The sequence below is a fragment of the Hyperolius riggenbachi genome, chromosome 2 (genome assembly GCF_040937935.1).
Source record: "Hyperolius riggenbachi isolate aHypRig1 chromosome 2, aHypRig1.pri, whole genome shotgun sequence".
NCBI lineage: Eukaryota > Metazoa > Chordata > Amphibia > Anura > Hyperoliidae > Hyperolius > Hyperolius riggenbachi.
The window spans coordinates 466,990,104-467,014,218 of record NC_090647.1 but is presented as its reverse complement, the minus strand read 5'-3'; the positions used below and the strand labels follow the sequence as shown (position 1 = coordinate 467,014,218).

Here is a 24,115-nt window from a genome sequence, read left to right as displayed (position 1 = left end):
GGTAGGTAGCTGCCCCCCCAGAATAGATTAGGTAGGTAGCTGCCCCCCCCCCCCCCAGAATAGATTAGGTAGGTAGCTGCCCCCCCAGAATAGATTAGGTAGGTAGCTGCCCCCACATAATGGAGAGGGGGGAGCCGGAGCCGCGGGGAGGTCAGCCTGACCTCTCCCTCCCTTCCTCTCCCCGGGCCCCCCCCCCCCTCAGATGCAGAGTGACGCGCACGGAAGCGCTGTAGGCGGAACTCACCTCCGTCCCTGGTTCCAATCGCCGCTGGTCTCCTCCCGCTCTGCATAGATGCTGTTACACACGCAGCTTTCTGTTTAGCCGGAAGCTGCGTGTGTAACAGCATCTATGCAGAGAGGAGACCAGCGGCGATTGAAACGCAGGGAGGTGAGTTCTGCCTTCAGCGCTTCCGTGCGCGTCACTCTGCATCTGAGGGGGGGGGCCCGGGGAGAGGAAGGGAGGGAGAGGTCGGGCTGCCCTCCCCGCGGCTGCGGCTCCCCCCTCCATTACAGCGCCCCCCCTCCCAATAGCGCACAAACATGGGCCCCCCGGGCCCCTCCCCCGCCTCTTTAGGAGCCGGGCCCGGTCGCCAAGGTGACCGTTGCGACCCCGGTCCCTACGCCACTGTTTACAGTTGTGCCATACTCCTTCCATTTCTGAATGATCACTTGAACAGTGCTTCATGGGATGTTCAATGCTTTGGAAATCTTTTTGTAACCTAAGCCTGCTTTAAATTTCTCAATAACTTTATCCCTGACCTGTCTGGTGTGTTCTTTGGACTTCATGGTGTTGTTGCCCCCAATATTCTCATATTCTCTTAGACAACCTCTGAGGCCGTCACAGAGCAGCTGTATTTGTACTGACATTAGATTACACACAGGTGCACTCTATTTAGTCATTAGCACTCATCATGCAATGTCTATGGGCAACTTACTGCACTCAGACCAAAGGGGGCTGAATAATTACGCACACCCCACTTTGCAGTTATTTATTTGTAAAAAATTTTTGGAATCATGTATGATTTTCGTTCCACTTCTCACGTGTACCCCACTTTGCATCGGTCTTTCACGTGGAATTCCAATAAAATTGATTTATGTTTGTGGCAGTAATGTGACAAAATGTGGAAAACTTCAAGGAGGCCGAATACTTTTGCAAGCCACTGTATGTATTTTTTTTATTGTAATTTTTTTTTTGTATTTAAAATTTTTATTTTCAAATTTTTCAAGAAAATATAACAACATTCCACTGTCATTCTACCATTATTATTACAAAAAAAAATGGAGAGTGTGTGTGTGTGTGTGTGTGTGTGGGAAGGGGGGGGGGGCAATGAGTTAATTTATAATGTAAAACTATATAGTTATATATGAAAAATGCTTTTGGGTGTGGTTTTACTATTTGGCCACAAGGTGGCCACAGTAATTTTTTGTGAATGGTCCTGTGAGTGTCTGAAGGATGCTTACAGGAAGGTCAATGAGGCTGGGAAACTTTTTTTTTTTCTTCACAATGATCGCGATGCTTTTCATAGAAACAGGCAGGCATGGTCGGAATAGCCAATTTCCGATTCCGCGCAAATTCCGCTTTCCGCAAACGATAAATTCCGTTACCGCTGTATTCCGGCGGTATTCCGCGGTATTCCGTGGAATTCCGCATAATTCCGCATAATTCCGCATACTACCTGTATTTCCATAATGCCTACGCGTATTTCCGTTTGCTTGTGTGTAGTCTGGTGAACAACTAATAAAGTTTTAGAAGGAAGCTGTTTTAAAAAAAATTTGTATTTTAATACGAAAATCCGTTTTCTATAAACGCTGGCACGGATTGGCTGCTGCCGGGGCGGAAGTACGTCATCAGAGGAGTCAGGACTCAGGAGGACTGCACGTGGACGGCGAGACTCGAAAACACAGCTGCCTTGGGTGACTTTATCTCGTCCAGAGACAGTTCAGAATCAGCAGCACCTTTCTGGTAAGTTTAGTAATTTGTATTTATATATGTGTATGTGTGCAAATAGTATATATGTGCCAGTGTATGTATGCAATGTATGCAGCAATGTTTTTACATGCTTAAATTTTTTTTTCTCATTTTTACCTAACAACAGTTGTTTTTGTAGAGACAGTCCCTCCTAGTCCTTTTTGTATTTTTTTTGTTTTCCTATTTTTTCCCCCTCTTTCTGGAGTGCAGGGGTGTAGCAATATGGCGGTTGCAGAGGTTGCAACTAGGAATCGGGTGTTTGGGCCAGGGGTGCCCCAAAAGGGCGTGTCTCAAGTACAGGACTATTTCTATATTGATGGTCATGTGCTGCTAATAATAATCACTTCTATAGATGCTTTGCTGTGAATATTAGTAATCATTAAAGGGAACCAGAGAGGATCAAAGAAATGTTTTATACATACCTGGGGCTTCCTCCAGCCCCATACGCACGGATCGCTCCCACGCCGCCGTCCTCTGCTGCATGGATCCGCCGGTACCGGGTCCCGTCATTTCCGCGAGTCGGCCGGCGGACGCGGCCGATTCTCCGCATCACATGGCGCTCCCTCAATACAAGTACGCATGAGGCTGCCTACTGCGCAGCCGCATGCGTACGGGTATGGAGTGAGCCCCTGTGATGCGGACAATTGGCCGTGTCCACTGGAAGTGACGGGCCCAGTACCAGCGGTTCCAGGAAGCGGAGGATGGCGGCGTGGGAGCGATCCAGGCTTATGGGGCTGGTAGAAGCCCCAGGTATGTATGAAAGCGTTATCTATTTTAACAACCCATTCCTCTCTGGTTCCCTTTAACACACTGTTTACCATACCCTACTTGCACCTGTAACACTGTAGTCGCCACTTGCCAGTGACAGGTTTTTGTGTGCTGTACTATTTGTTACATATATAGTGGTTGTGGGCGGGCACCATTGTAAAACTTGAATTGTGACAAGCGTGAGGTGGGTCTGCCTGTTTCCCGCTGTGTGGTGGTGCCCCATAGGCCTACGTGTGACGTAACTGTGTGTGGGACGGTGGCTGCCGGTGTAGTGTCAGAATGGGCAGCCCCGCAGATTGGGCAGCCCCGCATGCGCATTAGCAGCCTGCGTCCCATTCAAATGTGCAGCCACGTACAACGTCCTAAATATCTCCGCTTTCGCAGCACGTACATACCCGAAATTTTCAGGGGAGGGAGGGGACCCCCAGATCTAGCTCTGTGCCGAATTGTAGCCCCCGAGCCCGGCTAGTTCCCGAGACTGATTACAACAAACCGGGAACCAGCGGGGGTCGGGGGCTTCAATTCGGCACAGAGCTAGATCGAGGGGTCCCCTCCCTAATCTGAACATTACGAGTGTGTACGTGCTGTGGAAGCTGAGATATTTCATGAAAATACCTTCTACCTCCCCACTGAGCATGCGTGATACTCAGTGAAGAATGGAGCTTCTGTGCTGCCCATGCTGACATTACACCGGCAGAGGCGTCTCTAGACATTTTGTCACTCCCGAGTCCCGGCAAGAAATCCTTGGAACCCCCCCCCCCCCCCACCACCCCCCGTGATTGCAGCTCAGCGCCATCCCCCCACCCTCGTGGTGAACACTACCCCTGTGGTGAACCCCTCCCCCAAGACCACCCCAATACAGCAGCGTTTCACCCGAAATTCAGAAAATACACTTATTGCGGCATGGGTTCACCAGAAAATAGTTGTAATGCAGCAGAGTGTGTCACCATAAAATATACTTATTGCGGCATGCACTCACATATACCACACACACACAATATACAAATGCACACAGTACATACACTATACACGCGCGCACACACACACTGCACACAACACACACACTGCACACAACACACACACTATGCACAGTACACTATAGGCCTGAACGATTTTAGGAAAAGATTGAATCGCACGATTTCTGTCAGAAATTGCGATTTCGATTTGACCCACGATTTTCTTCGAATCAAGCTTTAGCAGGCTGTAAGCCTCATTCAGAATTCTACTGTGCAAAGGAGGCGGGCGCTGAACTGTGATCCTGTAATTCCATTTCCTAAGCCTGATTGCTGGCCAGTGGCCACACTATTTTTATCTGACAGGCCCAGCTAGCAATGGAGAGAGAGGGAAAACAAGCCCGTGTGTGGAGGCTCTGAGGTACAATAAAGAAGTAAAGCTTTACTTGCCGGCTTCTTCCAGCTCCTAAAAGTCTACCTGAGGCAGCTCTGATGTTCCACTGTCCTGCAGAGGAAAACAAGTGAGAGCCTGTTGGCGGAGTCTGATGCCCAGCGCCCGCCCAGCTGATGACACGCTAGGCAGAGGAAGAAGCCAAAAGAGCTGATGACGGAGGAGGAGAGGCGGCGCACAGTGGGAGAATGAAGTTTGCAGGCGAACCGCCGGGAATGAGAGCCGCTGAGCTGCCGCGAATTGTACACAGAGCGGCAAGGGGAGTGCAGAGCGGGAGGGCGGGGGATATTGTAAAAATCGCTACTCTGACGATCACGGAATCGCCGTTTCCGTGATCCCGATTTCGGTTTAAAATCGATAAATCGTTCATGCCTAGTACATTACACACACACACACTATACACACGTACACACACACTATACACACACAGCACACAGTAGCCATACACTATACACACACACTCTGCTGCTGCCAGGGGAGGACTTGGACCTTTTGGCCTGGGGGAAAACATAGACTTGAGGCCCATTATCATGGCAGCCTCAGCCCAAATTATCAAGTCACAATTTCAAATTGCTGGCGATTGCTATTGTGATTTTGTCGTGCACTAGCACAGAGAGAGGAGGAATGGAGTGAGACTGAGAATAGCAGGAGATGGAGCAGAGAGCTAATCTGTATTGCAGTCCCACATTACACAGAGTCAGAGACTAGTTGCAGGTAATAGGACTGCTGTCCCTGCCAGTCTTGCACACAAGTCAGAAAGCAGCCTTCCTGGAGTCTATGGCTATCCAAACTTTTCAACCTGTTTCACGCCTTATCTGCAATTCTTCACATGCATTCATTATAACAATGGAGATAGATCAAACAGATTTTTTTTCCCAAGGACCCTCCAGATCATTTCTGTATCATGCTGTGTATATTTACAAGCTTGCCTGCCCTCTAATTGCACTGTTATCAGCTAGCAATTTCTGATTTGATCGGGATCATCTCTACTATGCGCTACCTCCAAGAGAAGATGATTATAGTAATCTAGCCCTGCCTTATATGCTGGGAGATATGCCTTGAGGCTGCAAGCCCGTTTGGACGGGGATGAACTAGTTTTAATTGCTTTTCCAGACATTTCCCATCTCCCCATAGATGTAATTTTCACAGATAAAATTGTATTTTACCACACACATCAAAAGACTTCTTAGTAAGGTTTTCCAGGCTTCTTTAACATTCCAGCAGGCTGTCATATTTAAATTCATGGCTCCTGTGCTGGTTTGATCAATGCACACTGCATCCAGTCCAGGTGTTAATTCTGGACACTGCCTGGCTAATAGTCTAATTACCCGTTTTCTTGTTATAGGCACTGTAGACTTCTCTACTAAAAGTTACAGGTGACAAAAGCAAAATACACATATGAGACAGTATTTCATAGCAGACCAAAGTGCTGGTTATTGGTATAATAAGCTATTTCCTTGACAGAGGGTAGCAAACCAATGTAGCATTTTCTGCTCCCACTATTCACAAAAGCTCACCTTTAGATGCAAATGTACTATACTGTCCTCTTAACATACATACACATCTGAAGTAGTACACAGCCGACAGAAAATTGGCAAAAATATGCTGCGGTATTATCCCAACATTATAACTAGCTGCTATATCATGACATAGTTGTTTAAATAAAATGTTAACCTTTGAAAGAATGTATTTCTTATTTGACAATTTTAATATTTATAGACTTGCCGGATTGCCAGTGTGCCATCATGACAGCTGCAGCGACGAGCAGTAGGAGGGAGAGGACCAGCACCTCCGCCCGCCTCAAGAAGGCTGAAAAAACTTTTATAATTAAAGTAATTTTTTTATTTACTGTATTAATGCCTGTCTTGCAGTGTTGCTTGGATACCTCATTATCCTATTCGAGTTTGGTCGAATTCGGATAGTAAACTATCCGAAATCACTTGAAGTTCAATATCCGATGTAATTGAATATCCGGTTCAAACTCGGATATCCGACGTCACTATCCGAGTCTGTATTCGAGTAAAATATTTGAGCTGGCCTTAAATAGCTTGTAAAACTTGTTTGGAGGTCAATGATGCATGAAACCACCTTTTTTTTCTGAAGAAAAACATCAAGTGATTAGGTGGTGATGTAGTAGTTATAAAAAAGATATAAAAAATTGTAAATTAACTTCATGAAAAGTGTTTGCATGAGAAGGTGGAGGAGTAATGTGTGTCAGGCAGTGTGATGTGACTGACATAATAGGCCCTGTTTCCTAGCGGTGGTTCTAGGGCCGTAAATGAACATCATGAGGTTCCTGACAGCGGTCGTGAAGCCCACATTGTGTCCAATACACAATTGGGACAGCACAGTTTTCAACCCGGACACCTCTAAAATAATTACATTTTTTTTTTCCCAAATTAATGCAGCTATTGTTGAGCGTAATAGCTGGTGGCGCATGGGCAGCAGCACCTTGTAATGTGTTCCCTGGCAGTGGAAACACACAGACAGCAGCAGGCAATACAGCAGCAGGCAGCCTGAGGAGGATGAGTGTGTGTGGCAGACTGGCATTTGGCAGCAGGCAGGAGTGCAGGTAGCGAGACATAGTAGGCCCTTGGTCCTAGCGGTCGTGAAGCCCACATTGTGTCCAATACACAATTGGGACAGCACAGTTTTCAACCCAGACACCTCTAAATTAATGACATTTTTCCTTTTTTTTTTTTCAAATTAATGCAGCTATTGTTGATCGTAATAGCTGGTGGCGCATGGGCAGCAGCACTTTGTAATGTGTTCCCTGGCAGTGGAGACACAGACAGCAGGATGAAATACAACAGCAGCAGCAGGTGTAGCCTGGTGTGTGCCAGTCGTCACTTCATGTCCCCCTCTCGCCGACAACAGGGGCCATGAATTCGCCTTCCACCCAAGCCTGGTTCATTTTGCGAAACGTCAGTCTGTCCACAGACTTGTGAGACAGACGAGATCGCTTCTCAGTGACGACTTCACCGGCTGCACTGAAGCTACGCTCTGACAGTACGCTGGAAGGGGGGCAGGAGAGCACTTCCATGGCGTACTGCGCAAGCTCGCTCCAGATTGGCAGGTGCTTGACCCAATACTCCATGGGATCAACAGGGGCCACGCTGTCAAGCCCGCTGAAGGACCCCATGTAGTCAGCCACCATGCGGGTCAAGCGCTGCCTGTGACTGTAGAAGGATGCTGCTGCATGCACCTCCTCTCTAGTCCTTGGCAGCTCTACACTCATGTAGAGCTCTTGGGTCAGATACAGCAGGTCTGTGGTGCGCGTGCGCTTGCTGCTGGTGGATGCAGGCACCTGCTGCTGCCTCTGTGCTGGCTGGACAGTGGGGGTGGATGTCTGAGGGAAGGCTTCTTCCAAGCGCTCAACAAGGGACAGCTGCAAGTCCCTCATTTGTTGCGCACGGTCTCCTCCTGTAGGCAGGAACTGGCTGAGCTTCCCCTTCAGACGTGGGTCCAGCATCATGCAGATCCAGATGTCCTCCCTCTGCTTCATCTGGATCACCCTTGGGTCCTTGCGCAGGCACCTCAGCATGTGCGCTGCCATTGGGAAGAGTCTGGCCACGTCTGTTGGCACATCATTGGCATCCCCAGAGCCGAGAGTGCTGTCCTCCTCTGAGGCGGGGGGTTTGGGCTGGTGTGCCGGAGGATGGAAGCGGATCAGAGGAACCTGCAGCTGTTCCGCTGACCCTGCATGGTGGCACCACCTACTGCGTTGTTGGTGCTGCTGCTGCTGCTCTGACAGTGCCGGCCGATGCTGCTCCCCCCTCCTCACCCCCTTCCACCAAGCTGACCCAATGCACGGTGAAGGACAGATAGCGGCCTGTCCCAAACCGGCTGCTCCACGAGTCCATGGTGACGTGGACCCATTGACCCACCGCGTGCTCCTGCCCTCTCCCGACATTGGCCATCACAAGGTGAAGTGCAGGGATGGCTGTGCGTGCAAAATAATGTCTGCTGGGGATTGACCAATCGGGGGCTGCACACATCAGGAACGCACGCATGTCGCTCCCCTCCTGCACAAGGGAATAAGGCAGGAGTTTGGAGCACATGGCCCATGCCAGCAAGCCGTTCAGCTGACGCACGCGACGGCTGATGGAAGGCAGAACCCTGACCACCCCCAGGAAGGTGTCGCTGAGCAGGGTCTGGCGAGGCCTTTTGCTGGCACTGGAAGCAGTGGAGGGAGCAGAGGAGGCCACTTTCGGACTGCCAGGACAGGCCTCAGTGTCGGCGGCAGGAGTTGCAGAGGGAGGAGGAGCAGTGCGTTGCTGACACACTCCTGCTGCCGATGGCTTCGCAGTGGTGGCAGGTCTGCCACTGCCAGCTTCCTTCAACTTCACGAACTCCACATGCTCGTGAAAGGTGGTTGACCAGAGAGGTGGTGCCAAACGCAGAGGCCTCCTTCCCTCTGCTGAGCTGTTTGCGGCACTGGTTGCAGGTGGCATACTTGCACTCCAAATATGTAAGGGTGAAAAAATTCCATATTGGGGAGGTGAAGTTGCCCCTTCGGCTGGAAGGTGCTGCTGCCGCTGGTCTCCCTGTTGTGGTTGGGGGGGTTCTTGGTGCGGCTGGTGGTGGCACTGGCATAACTCGTCTCCTGATCAGCACGCTGTGTGGCCTGCATACCACACCCACTTGTGATCCTTCCCATTCCTGCGATGCTGATCTTTCTAGCAATGCACGCAGACGCATCCTCCTCCTCCTCCTCAGAGCTGATGACATCCCCACTCCCAGGACATGGCACCAAGTCTTTGTCCTGCACCCTGTCATCATCATCCTCCCCCTCCACAAACATGTCCTGCTGGGATCCCCCAAACTCCCCTTCTGCATGCATGGGCGGATGGACAGTCATCACTGTCTGACTGTCCAAAGCATCACCCCCCAAAGTGCCCATGAGCATTCCTTCCTCTGCCAATTCTTCCGCAAAAGCATTCCATAACCCCGCTGTGCTTTGGGATATAAAGTTGCTGAGTGACAGGGTGTTTATGTCGCCCGCTGGGGCTGGAGAACTGCACTCCTCCTCCTGCTCCCCAGGCAGTGCTGGTCGTCTGCTGCTGCTCTTGCGAACAGGAGTGGTGACGGGGATGGAGGACTCGTTTCCAGAGCTAATGGTGGCCTGCTCATCCACCATCAGTTCCACTACAGCGTCTGCGCCCTTCTCCTCAATAGGACGGCTACGACCTGCCGGTGGGAGGAACATCTGGGCCACATGTTGCTGCTGCTGCTGCTGTGTCTCTGCAGCGTGACTCCCAGCTGTTGGGCGGCCAAGGCGTCCACGGCCAGTGGCTAATGGCGGAATAGCCACTGGTGCAGACGCAGAACTGCACATGGTGATGGTGGCGCGGCTGCCACGCCCACGACCTCCTCTCTTGGCGATGGCCTTGCTGCCCTTGCTGCCCCTGCCCAAACCACGGCTGCCGGCGCCAGACATATTTTTAATATTATACAAATGAAAAATAAAACTTATGTATGTAAAGGCGAGTAATACAAGTGTGGTACTTTAATGTGGTGGGACTGGTGGTGGTGGGTGTGTGAGGTGACGGACAGGTGTACTCTACAGCAGAGATCGGTGTAGCGCTAACGAGTGAGTGCGCACTGCGCACACAAAGACCCTAGCTGACGCTGACTGAAGGTGTCCCTATACACAGACTACAGTTAAAGTCAGCGAATACACAATAGAAGTAATATATAAACAATAGGACGGGTGTAGCACTAACGAGAGGGTGCGGACAGCGCAGATGTGCACTGCGCACACAAAGACCCTAGGTAACGCGGTGACGGACGGTACCTATACACAGACTAGAGAACAGTACACTACAGTACTACTAACTAAACAATAGAAGAATCTAGCTAAATAATACAACAGGTGTGACTAGATTACAGAGAGCAGATACAGCAGGACAGGTATAGCATTAAATCTGGGCCTTGAGAACTACAAAATAGTACAAATCTATTGTAACACAGAAGTAGTAGTAGTACAGGAGTAGAGTAGGACAGGTGATAGCACAGGTAAGTTAACTAGAGACTAGAGCACAGAGCAGGGCGGGCTGCCTTGCCTAGGCACAGGGCCTAACTGCTGGCTGCCTGCAGGCCTGCAGCAGCACCAGTGACAGTCTCTCTCCCTCCCTAGTCCCCCTAGTAATCACCCAAACTAAACTACCGAAAATACAATCTATCTACAATACAAAGCAATACAGTTGAAGATCAAGTGTTGGAGTGTAAAAACGCTAGGTTTAGAACAATAGCAATGCACTTGCACACAGACAAAAAGCACTGGAGCAGTTCTATCAGTACTATCAGTCAGTAAGTCGCAAGCAGGACGAGTGAGGCAAGATGGCGTCCGCTATTTATAGAGGGGGGGTGTAATGATCGCTGCTGCAGCAGCTATTGCTGGAAGTAGTGCTGCAGCTCAGGCAGTTCTGATCTATTTCCATGCAAGTTGCATAGCTTTGTCTGTCTTTCCCTGCTGTCGGCTTGTGACTGATTATCATTCACCTGTGTGGGAATCTGCATGTCTGCTCCCATTGGATGACCTCAGTATAAAGATCTGCTTCCTGCAGGGTTTCCTTGGGTTTTCATAGCTTCAGCTTAAGCCTGTCTTGCTGTCGCTTTAGCCCCCGATCGTGTTTCTTGTTAAAGATACTTTGCTGGTCTTTGCATCATATATTGGTTCATTGCCAATATATATGCATACCAGAACGTTTATTATTTTCCTTGTATTTGTGTTGCGTTGATTTATCAGTGTTGCTGATATATACGTACACGAACTGTTTATTTCCTGTGTTCAGTTAGTCAGTTTTCCAGCACGTTTTGGTAGTTTGCGCGTACCGTGAACACCCGTGCTGAGCTAGTTATCCTGTTCCTGGTCCTGTTTGTGGATTGCGTTCATCTCTGCGAAGAGATAACGAATCCTTCTGAATCCTGTTCTGTTCCTGTTTGTGGATTGCGTTCATCTCTGCGAAGAGATAACGAATCCTTCTGAATCCTGTTCTGTTACTGTTTGTGGATTGCGTTCATCTCTGCGAAGAGATAGCGAATCCTTCTGAGTCCTGTTCCCTGTATTACTCCAGTCCTAGTCAGCGTTCCTGCTTATGTCATATATCGGTTCATTGCCGATATATACATATGTTAGTCAGAAGTTACAAATAGTTTCATTGATAGCTGTAATTGTAATACGCTAGGAAAACATACTTATTGTATATTTATCTGTGTTACGTTCATCTATCTTAATCCTGCTATTTTCTGACTGTCCTGTCCTGTCTTTGTGAGGCACGCCATCGCCGCAGCGCATTGGCTGCCTCATTCCAGTCTGTCTGGTTTTGGACGCTTGCTGTCGCTAAGTAGCCGCTAGCTAGCAAGCGTTCATTCTGTCTACCTGTCCTGATCTCCTCAGTTCTGGTTTATGCGCTCAGCGCTACTTTGCGCTGAGACGTTATAACGAAAGCATTGTTTGTGGCTGTCAGATCTGCACCGGCTCTGTGCGCCACAATCTCCTATTGGAGTCAGTCCTCCCCTCCACTATACTAGGGATAGCCTGTTTCCTGGTGCTAGTGTGTGTACCTCCTCCACGCCAGCTCATGCGTTGCATGCTGACTGTGGAGAATACACCACCAAGCCTCACAGGGGGCTTGTCCATGCTCCCCCTCTGTGATTGGCTGCAGTCAGAGGGCTTTGAGCCCTCTGATTTGCTGGTGAGGACTCGAGGTGACGTCTGGCGTGCCGCTAATAGCTCGTGACGCTATCCGAGCTCGGATAGCTAGGATAACTCCGGATAGCTGCTTGCTATCCGAGTGCGCTCGGATAGCACAGCCCAGATAGCTAATACTATTCGAGCTCGGTATTCGAATTAGAATAGTGGAAAAAGAGCTAGGATATCCGAGTAACGTGGAGATCCTAGCTCAGATGAGCACCACTGCTGTCTTGTAATACATTTCTCAATAACTACAATGAATGCTTCATCTGTAACGACTTTCATAGTCACCAGTGACAATTTTTTTTTTTTTTGGACTTGTATTGATATTGTCTTTATTGCTGCATTTGATGTTTACAGTACTACTTACAACTTAGACAATTTATTTTTTATATATATTTACAGACCATGTTGGAAGGCCGTTATGATAAGGGCAGAAGAGAGGAAAAGAGGATCGTATTGGGCCAGCTCTCTGACGGTCTTCGCTCCAGGTTCAATCGCACATGGTCTGTAAAGAAATTACAGACCATGTGGAGTGATTTCAAATCTAAAACTCCAGGAGCAGTGAGGAGAATAAAACGTGACATTAGGAGATGTAAGTAAATTCTTTGTTTTGATATTTCTATATCATTTTTTATTTACATTGACTATTCTCATCTTTAGCATAACCAGCCCTAAATACACTCACCTTAAAGGGAAGGTTCAGGGAGGGGAGTAAAAAAATAGAAATCCATTTCCACTTACCTGGTGCTTCCTCCAGCCCGTGGCAGGCAGGAGGTGCCCTCGCCGTCGCTCCGCAGGCTCCCGCTGGTCTCCGGTGCCCGACCCGACCTGGCCAGGCACTTCTGCGTCCCACGCCGGCGCGCTGACGTCATCGGACGTCCGCTGGGCTGTACTGCGCATGACGTCAGCGCGCCGGCGTGGGACGCAGAAGTGCCGGGCATTGGAGCACAGAAGAGCCCGACCTGGCAGCCGGCCTGGCCAGGTCGGGTCGGGCACCGGAAACCAGCGGGAGCCTGCGGAGCGACGGCGAGGGCACCTCCTGCCTGCCACGGGCTGGAGGAAGCACCAGGTAAGTGGAAATGGATTTCTATTTTTTAACCCCCCTCCCTGAACCTTCACCTTTAATGATTTTTAGGAACACCATTATGGAGTTTGGCTCATGTTCACCTTCACAAGTGCCTTAATTCTACGTGGCATTGATGCAGGAAGGTGCTGAAAGCATTCTTTAGAGATGTTGGCCCATATTGATAGGATAGCATTTTGCAGTTGATGGAGATTTGTTGGATGGACATCCAGGGCACGAAGCTCCCGTTCCATCACATCCCAAAGATGTTCTATTGGGTTGAGATCGGATGACTGTGGGGGCCATTTTAATACAGTGAACTCATTGGCATTTTCAAGAAACCTTTTTTTTTTTTTTTTTATTTTTTTTTTTTTTGTGATATGGTGCATTATCTTGCTGCAAGTATCCATCAGAGGATGGGTACATGGTGGTCATGAAGGATGGACATGGTCAGAAACAATGCTCAGGTAGCCCGTGGCATTTAAATGATGACCAATTTGCACTTAGGGGCCTAAAGTGTGCCAATAAAACATCCCTCACACCAGTACATCACCACCACCAGCCTGCACAGTTGTAGCAAGGCATGATGGACATGGGCAGCACGGTGTTATAGTGGTTAACGCTCTCGCCTTGCAACGCTGGGTCCATGGTTTGAATACCAGCCAAGTCAACATCTGCAACGAGTTTGTATATTTTGCCCATATCTCCGTGTGTTTCCTCTTGGCACTCTGGTTTCCTCCCACATCCCAAAAATATACAGATCAGTTAATTGGCTTCTCCCTAAAAAATGTCCGTAGACTATGATGCCTGCACTATACAATACATACATAAACATATGATTATGGTAGGTACTAGATTGTGAGCCTCTCTGAGGGACAGTTAGTGACAAGAGAATACACTCTGTACAGCGCTGAGTAATATGTCGGCGCTATATAAATACTGAAATAAAGAAATAATTAATGATGGTTCCATGTTGTCATTCTTTTTACAACAAAATCAGAGTCTATCGAGAATGATAGCACCGGGCAACATTTTTCAAATCAACTGTCTACATTTGCTGAGCTTTGGCAAATTGTACCCTCTTTATCCCATTTGTAGTGGAGATGAGTGCTACCCGGTGGGTTCTTCTGCTACAGTAGCCCATGTGCCTCAAGGTTGTGCATGTTGTGGCTTCACAAATGCTTTGCTGCATACCTTGTTTTTAATGAGTGGTTATTTCAGTTAACGTTGCTCTTCTATCAGCTTGAATCAGTTGGCCCATAATCCTCTACCCTCTATGTAACGATAGGTGTAACACAGAGAGGGTCTGATTACCGGTGATCTGCAGTATCACCGAGAATGCAGATATATACCTGATTATTGATGATCTGCAGTATCACCGATAATCAGATATATCTCTAACCTCTGGACACCTGAGAGATGATAGTGTTCGGTGCAACAGTATATATTGAGCCAAACACCTATAGGATAGGTGCTAGACAGTAAGAGCAAGTACTCTGGATCAGATTCCTTCCACAGGCCTGATGCTCCCCAAGGGGCGGAGCCAGGCTGAGAATAGTGGGAAGGACAGAACGTGAGTGACACCAATGAGGGAGTGTCACTAACAGGTCTGGGAACTGCCTCTAACAGTGAGGCCAGTTCTCGAGGTCGGACAAGCCAGGTCATTAACACACAGACAGATAAGGTACAGATTCAGGAGACAGATACGTACTCCAATGGACAGGCAGAGTTCAGCAACGGGGTATCATAATAACTGCATTAATCATAAATTGAAGGGGTGTTCCTAATAATTCTTTAGGTAAGGCTATATACTTATATTGATAACGTCTATCATTCACTTTGTGTAGTTATTGTTCCCCAATGCAATGTTTACCTTTACTTAGTATGTGTTTTTTTTTTGATAATTTTCCAACATTCTTTTCCAGCTCGTCATCATCGTAGGACAGCACGACTGCAGGAGCCGGCCCGTTCCTCCTCTTCTCCACCCTCTTCAGCCAACATCACTCCCAGGACCAGCCCTGATCGCAGCCCTCCTACCGGTGACTCAGCTGAGCCAGTGGAAACTCCTGCTGCTGCAGATGAAACCGCTGCTGCAGCTGAAACGGCTGCTCCTCCTACTGCACAGAAACACAGAGGCCGGAGTAGGAAACGTAGGCGCCGTAGCCGATCGGTTGCATGTAAGTTTTTTTTTTCTTCATGATGTTGAAAGTAAGCATTGGTAAGGAAATGACCGCACTCTGTATGTTATCAAAGTTGTGAATCCGACTGCTTCAGCAGTTTTTTGTTTACCTTGTACTTCAAAGTTTTCATTTGCCTCAGTAAGTCACTGTCATAGACGGTTTCCATGCTGTAAGCAATATTTCTTAACAATGGCAGCAGTTATATTAATAACAGGGCACATCATTGTTTGCAAAACAGAGTTGTTCATGTTCAGTACTGTGCTGCAGTACAGTACATTACTTCAGAAGTAAGATAAAATAGGCAAAAGTGCAAAATAGAATAGAAGGCGTAAGTGAATAATACATATGGACTGTGTGAGGACCCTCTTCAGATGGTAAGCATTGTAGCAGGAACAGAGCAACTCCAAGCAGGTTTATATGCAAACATAAATCAAAGTTTATTTTGGCAGCAGGTTCACAAACAACAGTTTGCAGTTCAGTAATAAAGTAATTCCACCAAAACAAAGGTAAGGCCAACTCCGGCCGGGTGCTTACTTTCAGCGTTGAGTAACACACAAATGTCAGTCCAAACACATGCAGTCCCCTGCATCAGCTTCTCAGCAGAGCTACTTCCTGGAAACAAACGAAAACCTTTTCTGTCCAGACTGACAGAACCTGCTGGACACACCCTGTGACAAATCAACGTTTATTCGTCCTAAAAAAGTAGTTAGAGCCTTATAAAATATTCCCTGTTGCCACTATTAAAAAAATGACAGCAGATAGGGAAAGGCTTGGTTTATAAAAAGACCAGGGAAGCCTGGGGTTAACAGTTCCTCTCCCTGGTCAAATGTAGAAAATGCTCTTATTACCTAGTTTTTTCAAACCTCCGTGTGACAAAGGTTCCTGGGCATTCAGGGACCCCCAAGCAGGCAGAAAGAGGGAAATCTCACACCTCCACTGCCTAACCCAGACTTGGTGGCTCCTCAGCTCCTTACATGAAAAGAGCAGCCACAGGAGGTCCTGCTAACATCCTGCAGAAGCCACTTAGAGACTACAGCTGGCTTTCTCAGTGACTAGTAGGAAACCTATCTGTGACCTCACAAATATGAAATCCATCTTTTATCATAAAGATGACTTCCCAAATAGGCAACGGCCTGTAGAACCCGCTTATTCTGAAATTTTGAACCAACCGCACGCTTGGATGTTTCTGATTTCAAGGTAAGCCCTGCCAAAGCCGAGATATGCATTTTGGGGTCACCGTTCACTCTAAACCCCCCAAGTTTGGTATCAACGTTCTTGATAAATTCTGACAAACCTAAAAATGTTATTAGATTTAACATAACTTGTACGGTTTGCAGATGAGCACACTTATCATGATTCAGGTAAATTCTTGCCTCTATGAGAGGGGCAGAGACCTCCTGTTCCAAAGAGGTGTGTGATCCACGCCCCCTAACCCCTCCTTGCTGGAGTGGGGGCTATAACCAGACAGAGCCCAGAAAGCTCTGGGTCCTTTACCTTCAATCTGATGCCTAGTAACATCCTGGCAGCTCGCAGGGACACGGGCCAAAACCTCCATCTTCGAACTTTCTAACAAAGGCCTGTTGGCCGCATGGCAACCGCCATTTTGGGACTTTCGCCAAAGACTTGCGATTGCCGCAGGGACTACCAATAACGGTATTTAAACTGTATATTCAGACATTCTGTTTCTCTTCCTCTCTTCTCTCTGTCCAATCAATCTGTTCTAAAATAAGCTGTGTGTATGTAGTTTAGAAATAAACTAACGATTTTATCGTTCAGTTGTGTGCCTTTTCTGGTCATCTGATTGCTGCTATAACGAATCTGCCCTCTGAAGAGTCAGTCATACTACCGCATTGTTTTATGATTTGCTTATAAATTGTTTGCTAGCTAGGTTGTAAATAACCGTTTCTTCCTTCTAGGATTAGCTAGTACCAGATTTCCTGTGCGAAATCGATAACTTTCGTTTCTCGATTGTAAATACAATTCGAGATTGCATCATATAGGGACCCAGTAACCGTTCTTTAACGTCACATTGCTCAGTCTTTAAGCCGTCGGAAGTGACTATTCCCCGAACGGTGACTTGGGCGTGTTGAACGTGATTGGGCTGGCTACCGTATTATGATAGCGGGAGTCTCTTTCTTCCCTGAACTTGAGAGAGTGGTGGCAGTTTATTACCCGATTTCAAGCGCGAAACCGATTTTTTTAGTTTACCGATTGTATATACAATCAGAATTGTACATGTATGGGCACCTCCAACCAATCTTAACCGTTTACTACGCACACAGTGAATTTGCCTCCAGCAGTCTCTAGTGCATGAGACCTGCATGTCAACAGTGGCCTAGTAATACGGGATTGGTGGATGTTTGTCCCATTACATATTGTCGGCAGCTGCAAGACCAATCCTTATTGTCAGTCTGTTCACCGTACTTCCTGCGTATGCTAACGGGAGCAGATTAGACGGGATTGGCACGCTCTGTCTCCTTTTTCATTTTCTATTTTACCTCTGACGATCCAGCAACCGATCTCGTTGTCCGTCTGCGCCCGTACTTCCTGCGTACGCTAACGGTAGCAGATCTCGACGGGATCGCGGGGCTGGATTGTCACACACCCCTCCTCACCTCTTCCTCTCCAGAGACTTGTTAGCTCTGTTGTTAACCCTTTGTGGGCTAGACAGGCAGCAGTCCACAAATATAATGCATACTATATTCCACCCAGGACCTGGCGACCAGATGCACCCACCCTGCTCTACATCTGGTCAGCTCCGGACCCTTCTCAAGGCTTTAACCCCTGTCACTCCTGACAGTCAGCAAAAGCCTATCCTCCGGAGCTGCTACAGGATGTAGCGCCTGAACCTGGGTGCAACATACCGTCCATCGCACATCACTTGTGACAAAGAGAGTGGCACCTTCCCAGCCACTTTGTCACAACTGATATAATATGGATTCATGTGAAATTTATAAAAAGTATATATTTAACAAGGGTTAATAGGTCAGATCCCAGTGTAGGTGGTGAAATGGTGTTATAATGGGTAATTAACTTTTTGCGCATTCTCTTGCCTTTAATGATTAGGTGATTGTCTTGCTATGCCCTGTTTAGTTCTTCAAGTTCTATTCAAAACTTTAAGTTTAATTTGACATAATAATTTATGTAAGGTAATCATTGGATTGCTGTATGTACTGTGAAAGGTTGAAAAGGTTTACCATTGTACTAGAAAGAATTGACTTGCACTGTAGACCTTGTCTGGTTAAAAAGCTATTTGTTCTGTAAAAATTTGGGTTTTTGTTGTAATTAGATCGTTCAGTCGTTTATAATACCATGTTTTTCATTTTCCATAGCTTCATTGTCTGTGGAACATAGGCACAACCTCCGCCGCGCCAGCAGGAGTACAGCTGGTAGAAGCACATCCACCACACCAGTTGATCGTAAGTTCGACTTACATTTTTATAGCATAAAGATTCAGCAAGTAGGAAGGAACTGATACACTACTGTATGACAGTTTTCATACACCATTTTTCTCAGCTGGCATTGTTCTACACTCCCATGCTTCTCAGCGTTATACACAACTGGGTTGTAACAAATGTATAGTATATAAATTACTGATAATGGTAATTTGTCGAATTTTTCCACATTAAATAGTTACACTCATTGGAAGGATTATTTTGAACGCCGTACTAATATCATGTTTCACCCACTTTTCCCTTCAGACCACACTTAATTCTATGAGGCATAGATCTTGCATTTGATGGAGATTTGTGGGATGGACATCCAGGGCACGAAGCTCCTGTTCCATGACATCCCAAAGATGCTCTATTGGGTTGAGATCTGGTGACTGTGGGGACATTTAAGTATAGTGAACTCATTGTCATGTTCAAGAAACCATTTTGAAATTATTCTTTGTGACATGGTGCATGATCCTGCTGGAAGTGGCCGTCAGATGATGGGTACATGGTGGTCATGAAGGGATGGACATGGTCAGAAACAATGCTCAGGTAGCCCTTGGCATGTAAATGATGCCCCATTGGCAATTTGGCACTAAGGGCCCTAAAGTGTGGCAAGAAAAGATCTCCCAAAAATTTAAAGAACCACCGTCAGCCTACACGGTGGTAAGAAGGCATGATGGTCCCAGGTTCGCAATCTTTTCTCGCCACATTCTGAATCTATCGAGACTCATAACACCAGGCAACATTTTGCCAGTCTTCATTTGGACAATTTTGGGAGACTTGCTCAAATTGTAGCCTCTTTCCCATTTGTAGTGGAGATGAGTGGTACCCGCTTGGGTCTTCTGCTGCTGTAGGCCATCCCTTTGATGGTTGTGCGATTTGTGGCTTCACCAATCGTTTTCTGCATATGTCAGTTGTAACAAAATGCATTCAGTGTTAATCAACAATGATTACACAGTGACTACTTAGATAACGGGCCAACTTCCAATTAGACCGTCGACCAAAAAATATTTGCAATATATCTGAAATCAATTTTCAAAAATCTGCACATTCACCATGTCAACATGAATAGTAGTATAAAACAAAGCTAAGAATTGACTCTTGGGCGCATGTGCAACACTATCAAAAGATAAATTTCATGAAAAAGGTTATCTTAAATATAATAATCTAAACAACATTTAATTTAGACATACAACACAAGCGGCTAAAACTTGCCTGCTGACATCATGTGAGAGGTTTTGGGGCTGCATTCCCCGGACCCGCTAACTAGTGAGGATTAAAATGTCCTTGCTAAGGGTCTTACAAGTTTATTCTAAGTCGGAAAATGGATGGTGTCATTGAATGATAAAGTTACAGTTGCAAAGCTTAAAATGAACCTCTGGACTAAAAATCTCCTCAGCAGAACTGAAAAGGCTTTGTGTTTCTAACAGTTTCACAGCATCAGAACTTTTTTTTTCTTACCAAAGAAACATTTTTTAGCGGAATTTTTAGCAAAGATCTGTCCTTCAAATAAAAAAAAACAGGGCTTTTTTACCCTGATTCTGTGAAGAGCATGATGGGATTTTGTATTTTGTTAATCACGTTGCCTAGCAACTGGGAGAGGTGATCAGGACACAGGACAGTTGGAACTGCGTGTCATGCTCCCTATCTCCTCCTTTCAAACAAAAATATGGCTGCCATCATGAAATCACACACCTTTGCCTGTCCTTTTAAAACAGTGTGCTTAAGAGATTATAATACCTATCTATTTTAATTTACATAACTACTGTAACTTGTACATATGACAGTATGTTTGTTTAGGCTAGAGTTCCTCTTTAAGGTCCAGTGTTAGTATCACAGATCCCCACAAGGCAAAAGTAGCACTTGAGAAAATAAATATTTCAGCTCGTTCTTTTGATTATTAGTAGTGCACACCCCCCCCCCCCCCATTTTCTACACGCTACTCCTCCTACAGTTTTATGGGTAAAAGCGCCAAAATTTCCACACTTATTCGTCGTTTGTGCTTTATTAAGCGTTCCCACACTCTGGGCCCTTGCAGCGGATCCTGGAAGACCCCTGTTTCCGTATGGACTTTGACAGATAAAAATTTCAAATCGCTGCCACTCCGACAATTTTGAAGCTACAACCCCCTTACTCGGAACACATATTGTTGGTGTCAACCCAAATACAAATATTTTTTTGGGGGGGGGGTCATCCCAAAGTGGGTGGAGTTATTAACGGCCAAAAAAAATGTATCAATTTCCTATACGCTACTCCTACCAGAGTTTAAGGAGTAGAAATCTGAAACCCCATATTTCAAATAGACTTTTATTGGAAAATTTGAAACTATTGCCACTCGTAAAGCTTTGTTACAGTTACAAGTTACACTCACCAAACTTGGGTCACTTGGTCATGGAGTGAAGCTGAAACATTATGTCACATTTTGGGGACTAAAAAAATAGGGCGGAGCAACAAAAAGTCAATCTCATTTTCCCTAGTGACTTCAATGAGTAAATGTAAACAGCTGTAATTCTCAACGTATTAAAGACAGACTTCCCATACTTGGTTGGCACACTGGGTCACTGGGTGACTGGGGTTAAAATTGGTCAAGTTAGGCGGAGCCACATACAGTCAATCAGACACATAGACAACATCATGTGGCAGTGTCGGACTGTGAGGGGGAAAAACTGAGCAAAAATTGGCCAAGCTGCAGTAACCCAATGCTATCACACCCAAAGCAAACCTTCAGCAAGTCTTCTTTACTGTGAGCAGCAACACTTGATTATTACTGCTGCTTGGCCAGCAAGTGTATTTCTTCAGTTTTTCCAGCTCCCGGTCCGACCCTGTCCTGTGGTTTCCTCTTAAACGACAACGTCTAGTTTTTACATTGAAATGTGATCGCAGTTGACTTTTATTAGTACTTAGGGTTAATGCATATTGAATTTTTTTTTTTTTTTCATCTTTTGTTTTCCAGGCACAGGAAATGTCAGTGAACGTATGGGTCAGTTTGAAGTTCAGGTTCAGGGTCTAACTTCAACACTAGCTTTATGGAAGTCAGAGTATGAAAGCGGGATGCAGCAACAAAGGGCAGAATTTGAAAATCGCCTGCAACAACTGGAAGCCCAATTTAACCAACATGTGGCGAATATGGTTCAACAAAGAGAGGCGGCAGAGGCAGAAGCTGAGGTTCAGCGGCAGAGGGTATTGCAGTACAGACAGGAGGCACAGCAGCTGCATGAGTCTTTTTCCCAGCTTGCTGGGAAAAGAAGAATGTAACTTGTTCCTGAAGTCTTGCTCAAGACAGAAGAAAATCATAGAGATGATAAACCTGAATGGTTTTCTTTTGGCTCTGTTTGTGCTGTGGGCGGAGAGAAGGCTTACTCTGCTTCACTCTCGCATACAGCATCTCCTTGTGTAAGTGTGGCCATAGGTTGAATGCTGCACAGTCACTGCATCAAGATGATTATGCAGGTCTTTTGTGTTGTTCTGATGATGGTTGACTCTGACTGTTCTCATCATTAATCCCTTGTGTTTATCTGAAAATGTTATTGCTTTTTAACTTCAAGCCTTACAGTGGTTTGCAAAAGTATTCGGCCCCCTCGAATTTTTCCACCTTTTGTGACATTACTGTCACAAACATAAATACTGTATATTCTGGCGTATAAGACTACTTTTTAAACCTTGAAAATCTTCTGAAAAGTCAGGGGTCGTCTTATACGGCGGGTGTAATTGATGCATGGTGACACGCTCTATCCTGTTACCGATTTTCATATCTCGCTGCTGGGGACTGTAGTGAAACGGCGCAGGCGCACATGTGCGCGATCTGAGAGGCAGAGAAGGAGGTAAATAGGGGAAGGCCAGAAGGTGAAAGAGGCGTGTTTTATGGCCATAACGCAGTCTATTCTTCCATGCCGCTCTGATAAACAGGGAGACGAGGAGTGTTGACCAATCCAACCAGTCAATCGCCTATATACTGTTATATACTGGGCACCACGTACAGTACAGCACCAGTATCTGTTCATACATAGCACCAGCATATGATATTTTTTATTTGGTGTTCATTGGAAGGCGTGTAGTCTTATACAGCGAGTATATCCCAAACTCTATATTTTAACTGGAAAAGTTGGGGGGTCGTCTTATACACCCTGTGGTCTCATACGACAGAATATACGGTAATTTTTTTTTTATTCCACCTCAAAGAACAGTATATAGTGTTGTATACATACACGTGAGAAAAGGCTCGAAAATCGTACATGATTCCAAAAACTTTTAAAAACAAAATAAATAACTGCTTAGTGAAGTTTGGTGTGCGTAATTATTCAGCCCCCAAAGTAAATACTTTGTAGAACCACATTTTGCTGCAATTACAGATGCCAGTCTTTTAGGGCATGTCTCTACCAGCTTTGCACATCTAGCGACTGAAATCCTTGCCCATTCTTCTTTGCAAAACAGCTCCAGCTCAGTCAGATTAGATGGACAGCGTTTGCGAACAGCAGTTTTCATATCTTGCTACTGATTCCCGTTTGGATTTCAATCTGGACTTTGAGTTGCCCATTCCAACACATGAATATATATATATTTTTTTTAACCATTGTAATTTGGTGCCCTGGCTTTCTGTTTAGGGTCATTGTCCTGCTGGAAGGTGAACGTCCACCCAAGTCTCCAGTCTTTTGCAGACTTCAAGAGGTTTTTTTCCAAGATTTCAAGAATGGCAGCAGTACAATTTTTTTGTCGACAAACGGCTGCTTTACATTTCTCAATAACTTTACCCCCGACCTGTCTGTTGTGTTATTTAGTCATCATGGTGTTGTTGCTCACAATATTGTCTTTTTCAACCTCTGAGGCCATCACAGAACTGACATTCGAATACACACAGGTGCACTGTAATTAGTCATTAGCACTCATCAGGCAATGTGTATGGTCAATTGACTGCTCTCTGACTGCTCTCAGAGCAAAGGGGGCTGAATAATTACTCACACCCCACTTTTCAATTAATTATTTCCAAAAATTTTTTGAAATCATGCATGTTTTTCATGCCACTTCTCATGGACACCACTTTGTATTGGTCTTTCACGTGGAATTAAAATAAAACAGATTCATGTTTGTGGCAGTAATGTGACAAAATGTGGTAAACTTCAAGGGGGCCGAATACTTTTGCAAGCCACTGTAACTTGAAGTGCGTTGCTGTTAATTCATTCAGGTCTGGGTCTGGGTGAGATGTCAATTCCAGAACGTTGTACTTGTACCTCTGCTGCATGAATGCCTTATTGCCTTAGTGGATTTTGATTAGTGTTTTGGGTCGTTGTCTTGTGGCAAGTTTCAATCCTGGCGCAGCTTCAGATTTATCACTGATTCTGAGACATTGGTCCCCTGATACTGATACTGAGTTGAATCCATGCGTCCCTCAACTTTGAAAAGATTTCCAGTCCCTGCACTACCCACACAGGCCAACAACAATACCAGCACCAAATTTTACTGTCATTAGCAGGTGCTTTTCTTGAAATGATGTGCTTTCTTTTTTTCATACATACATAACGCACCTTGTTATGAAAAAATAACCTAATGTTCTATCAGGCCGCAGCACCGTATTTCAAAATGAAGGTGGCTTATCCA

The 24,115-nt window shown here is 46.1% G+C and overlaps 2 protein-coding genes across 2 annotated transcripts in view; one reads left to right on the top strand and one right to left on the bottom strand.

Annotated features, from left to right (window-relative positions):
- The window catches only part of KIAA0753 (KIAA0753 ortholog), a 290,703-nt gene that overhangs the window by 137,977 nt on the left and 128,611 nt on the right, over positions 1 to 24,115 (bottom strand). The window lies entirely within an intron of this gene.
- On the top strand, positions 1,844 to 22,507 carry LOC137544855 (uncharacterized). The gene is made up of 6 exons (XM_068265947.1): positions 1,844 to 1,963; positions 5,861 to 5,973; positions 12,246 to 12,435; positions 14,832 to 15,083; positions 18,419 to 18,505; positions 21,477 to 22,507. The coding sequence occupies exons 2-6, from the start codon at positions 5,887 to 5,889 to the stop codon at positions 21,776 to 21,778; spliced, it is 918 nt and encodes a 305-aa protein (XP_068122048.1). The 5' UTR covers positions 1,844 to 1,963; positions 5,861 to 5,886; the 3' UTR covers positions 21,779 to 22,507.

What these genes read in the sequence shown, in the direction of transcription:
- LOC137544855 (XM_068265947.1), top strand. Translation starts at nt 5,887, where the DNA reads ATGACAGCTGCAGCGACGAGCAGTAGGAGGGAGAGGACCAGCACCTCC. An exon ending in AAAAAACTTTTATAATTAAA is followed by an intron (nt 5,974 to 12,245) that starts GTAATTTTTTTA and finishes ATATATTTACAG; the next exon opens with ACCATGTTGGAAGGCCGTTA. An exon ending in AAAACGTGACATTAGGAGAT is followed by an intron (nt 12,436 to 14,831) that starts GTAAGTAAATTC and finishes ATTCTTTTCCAG; the next exon opens with CTCGTCATCATCGTAGGACA.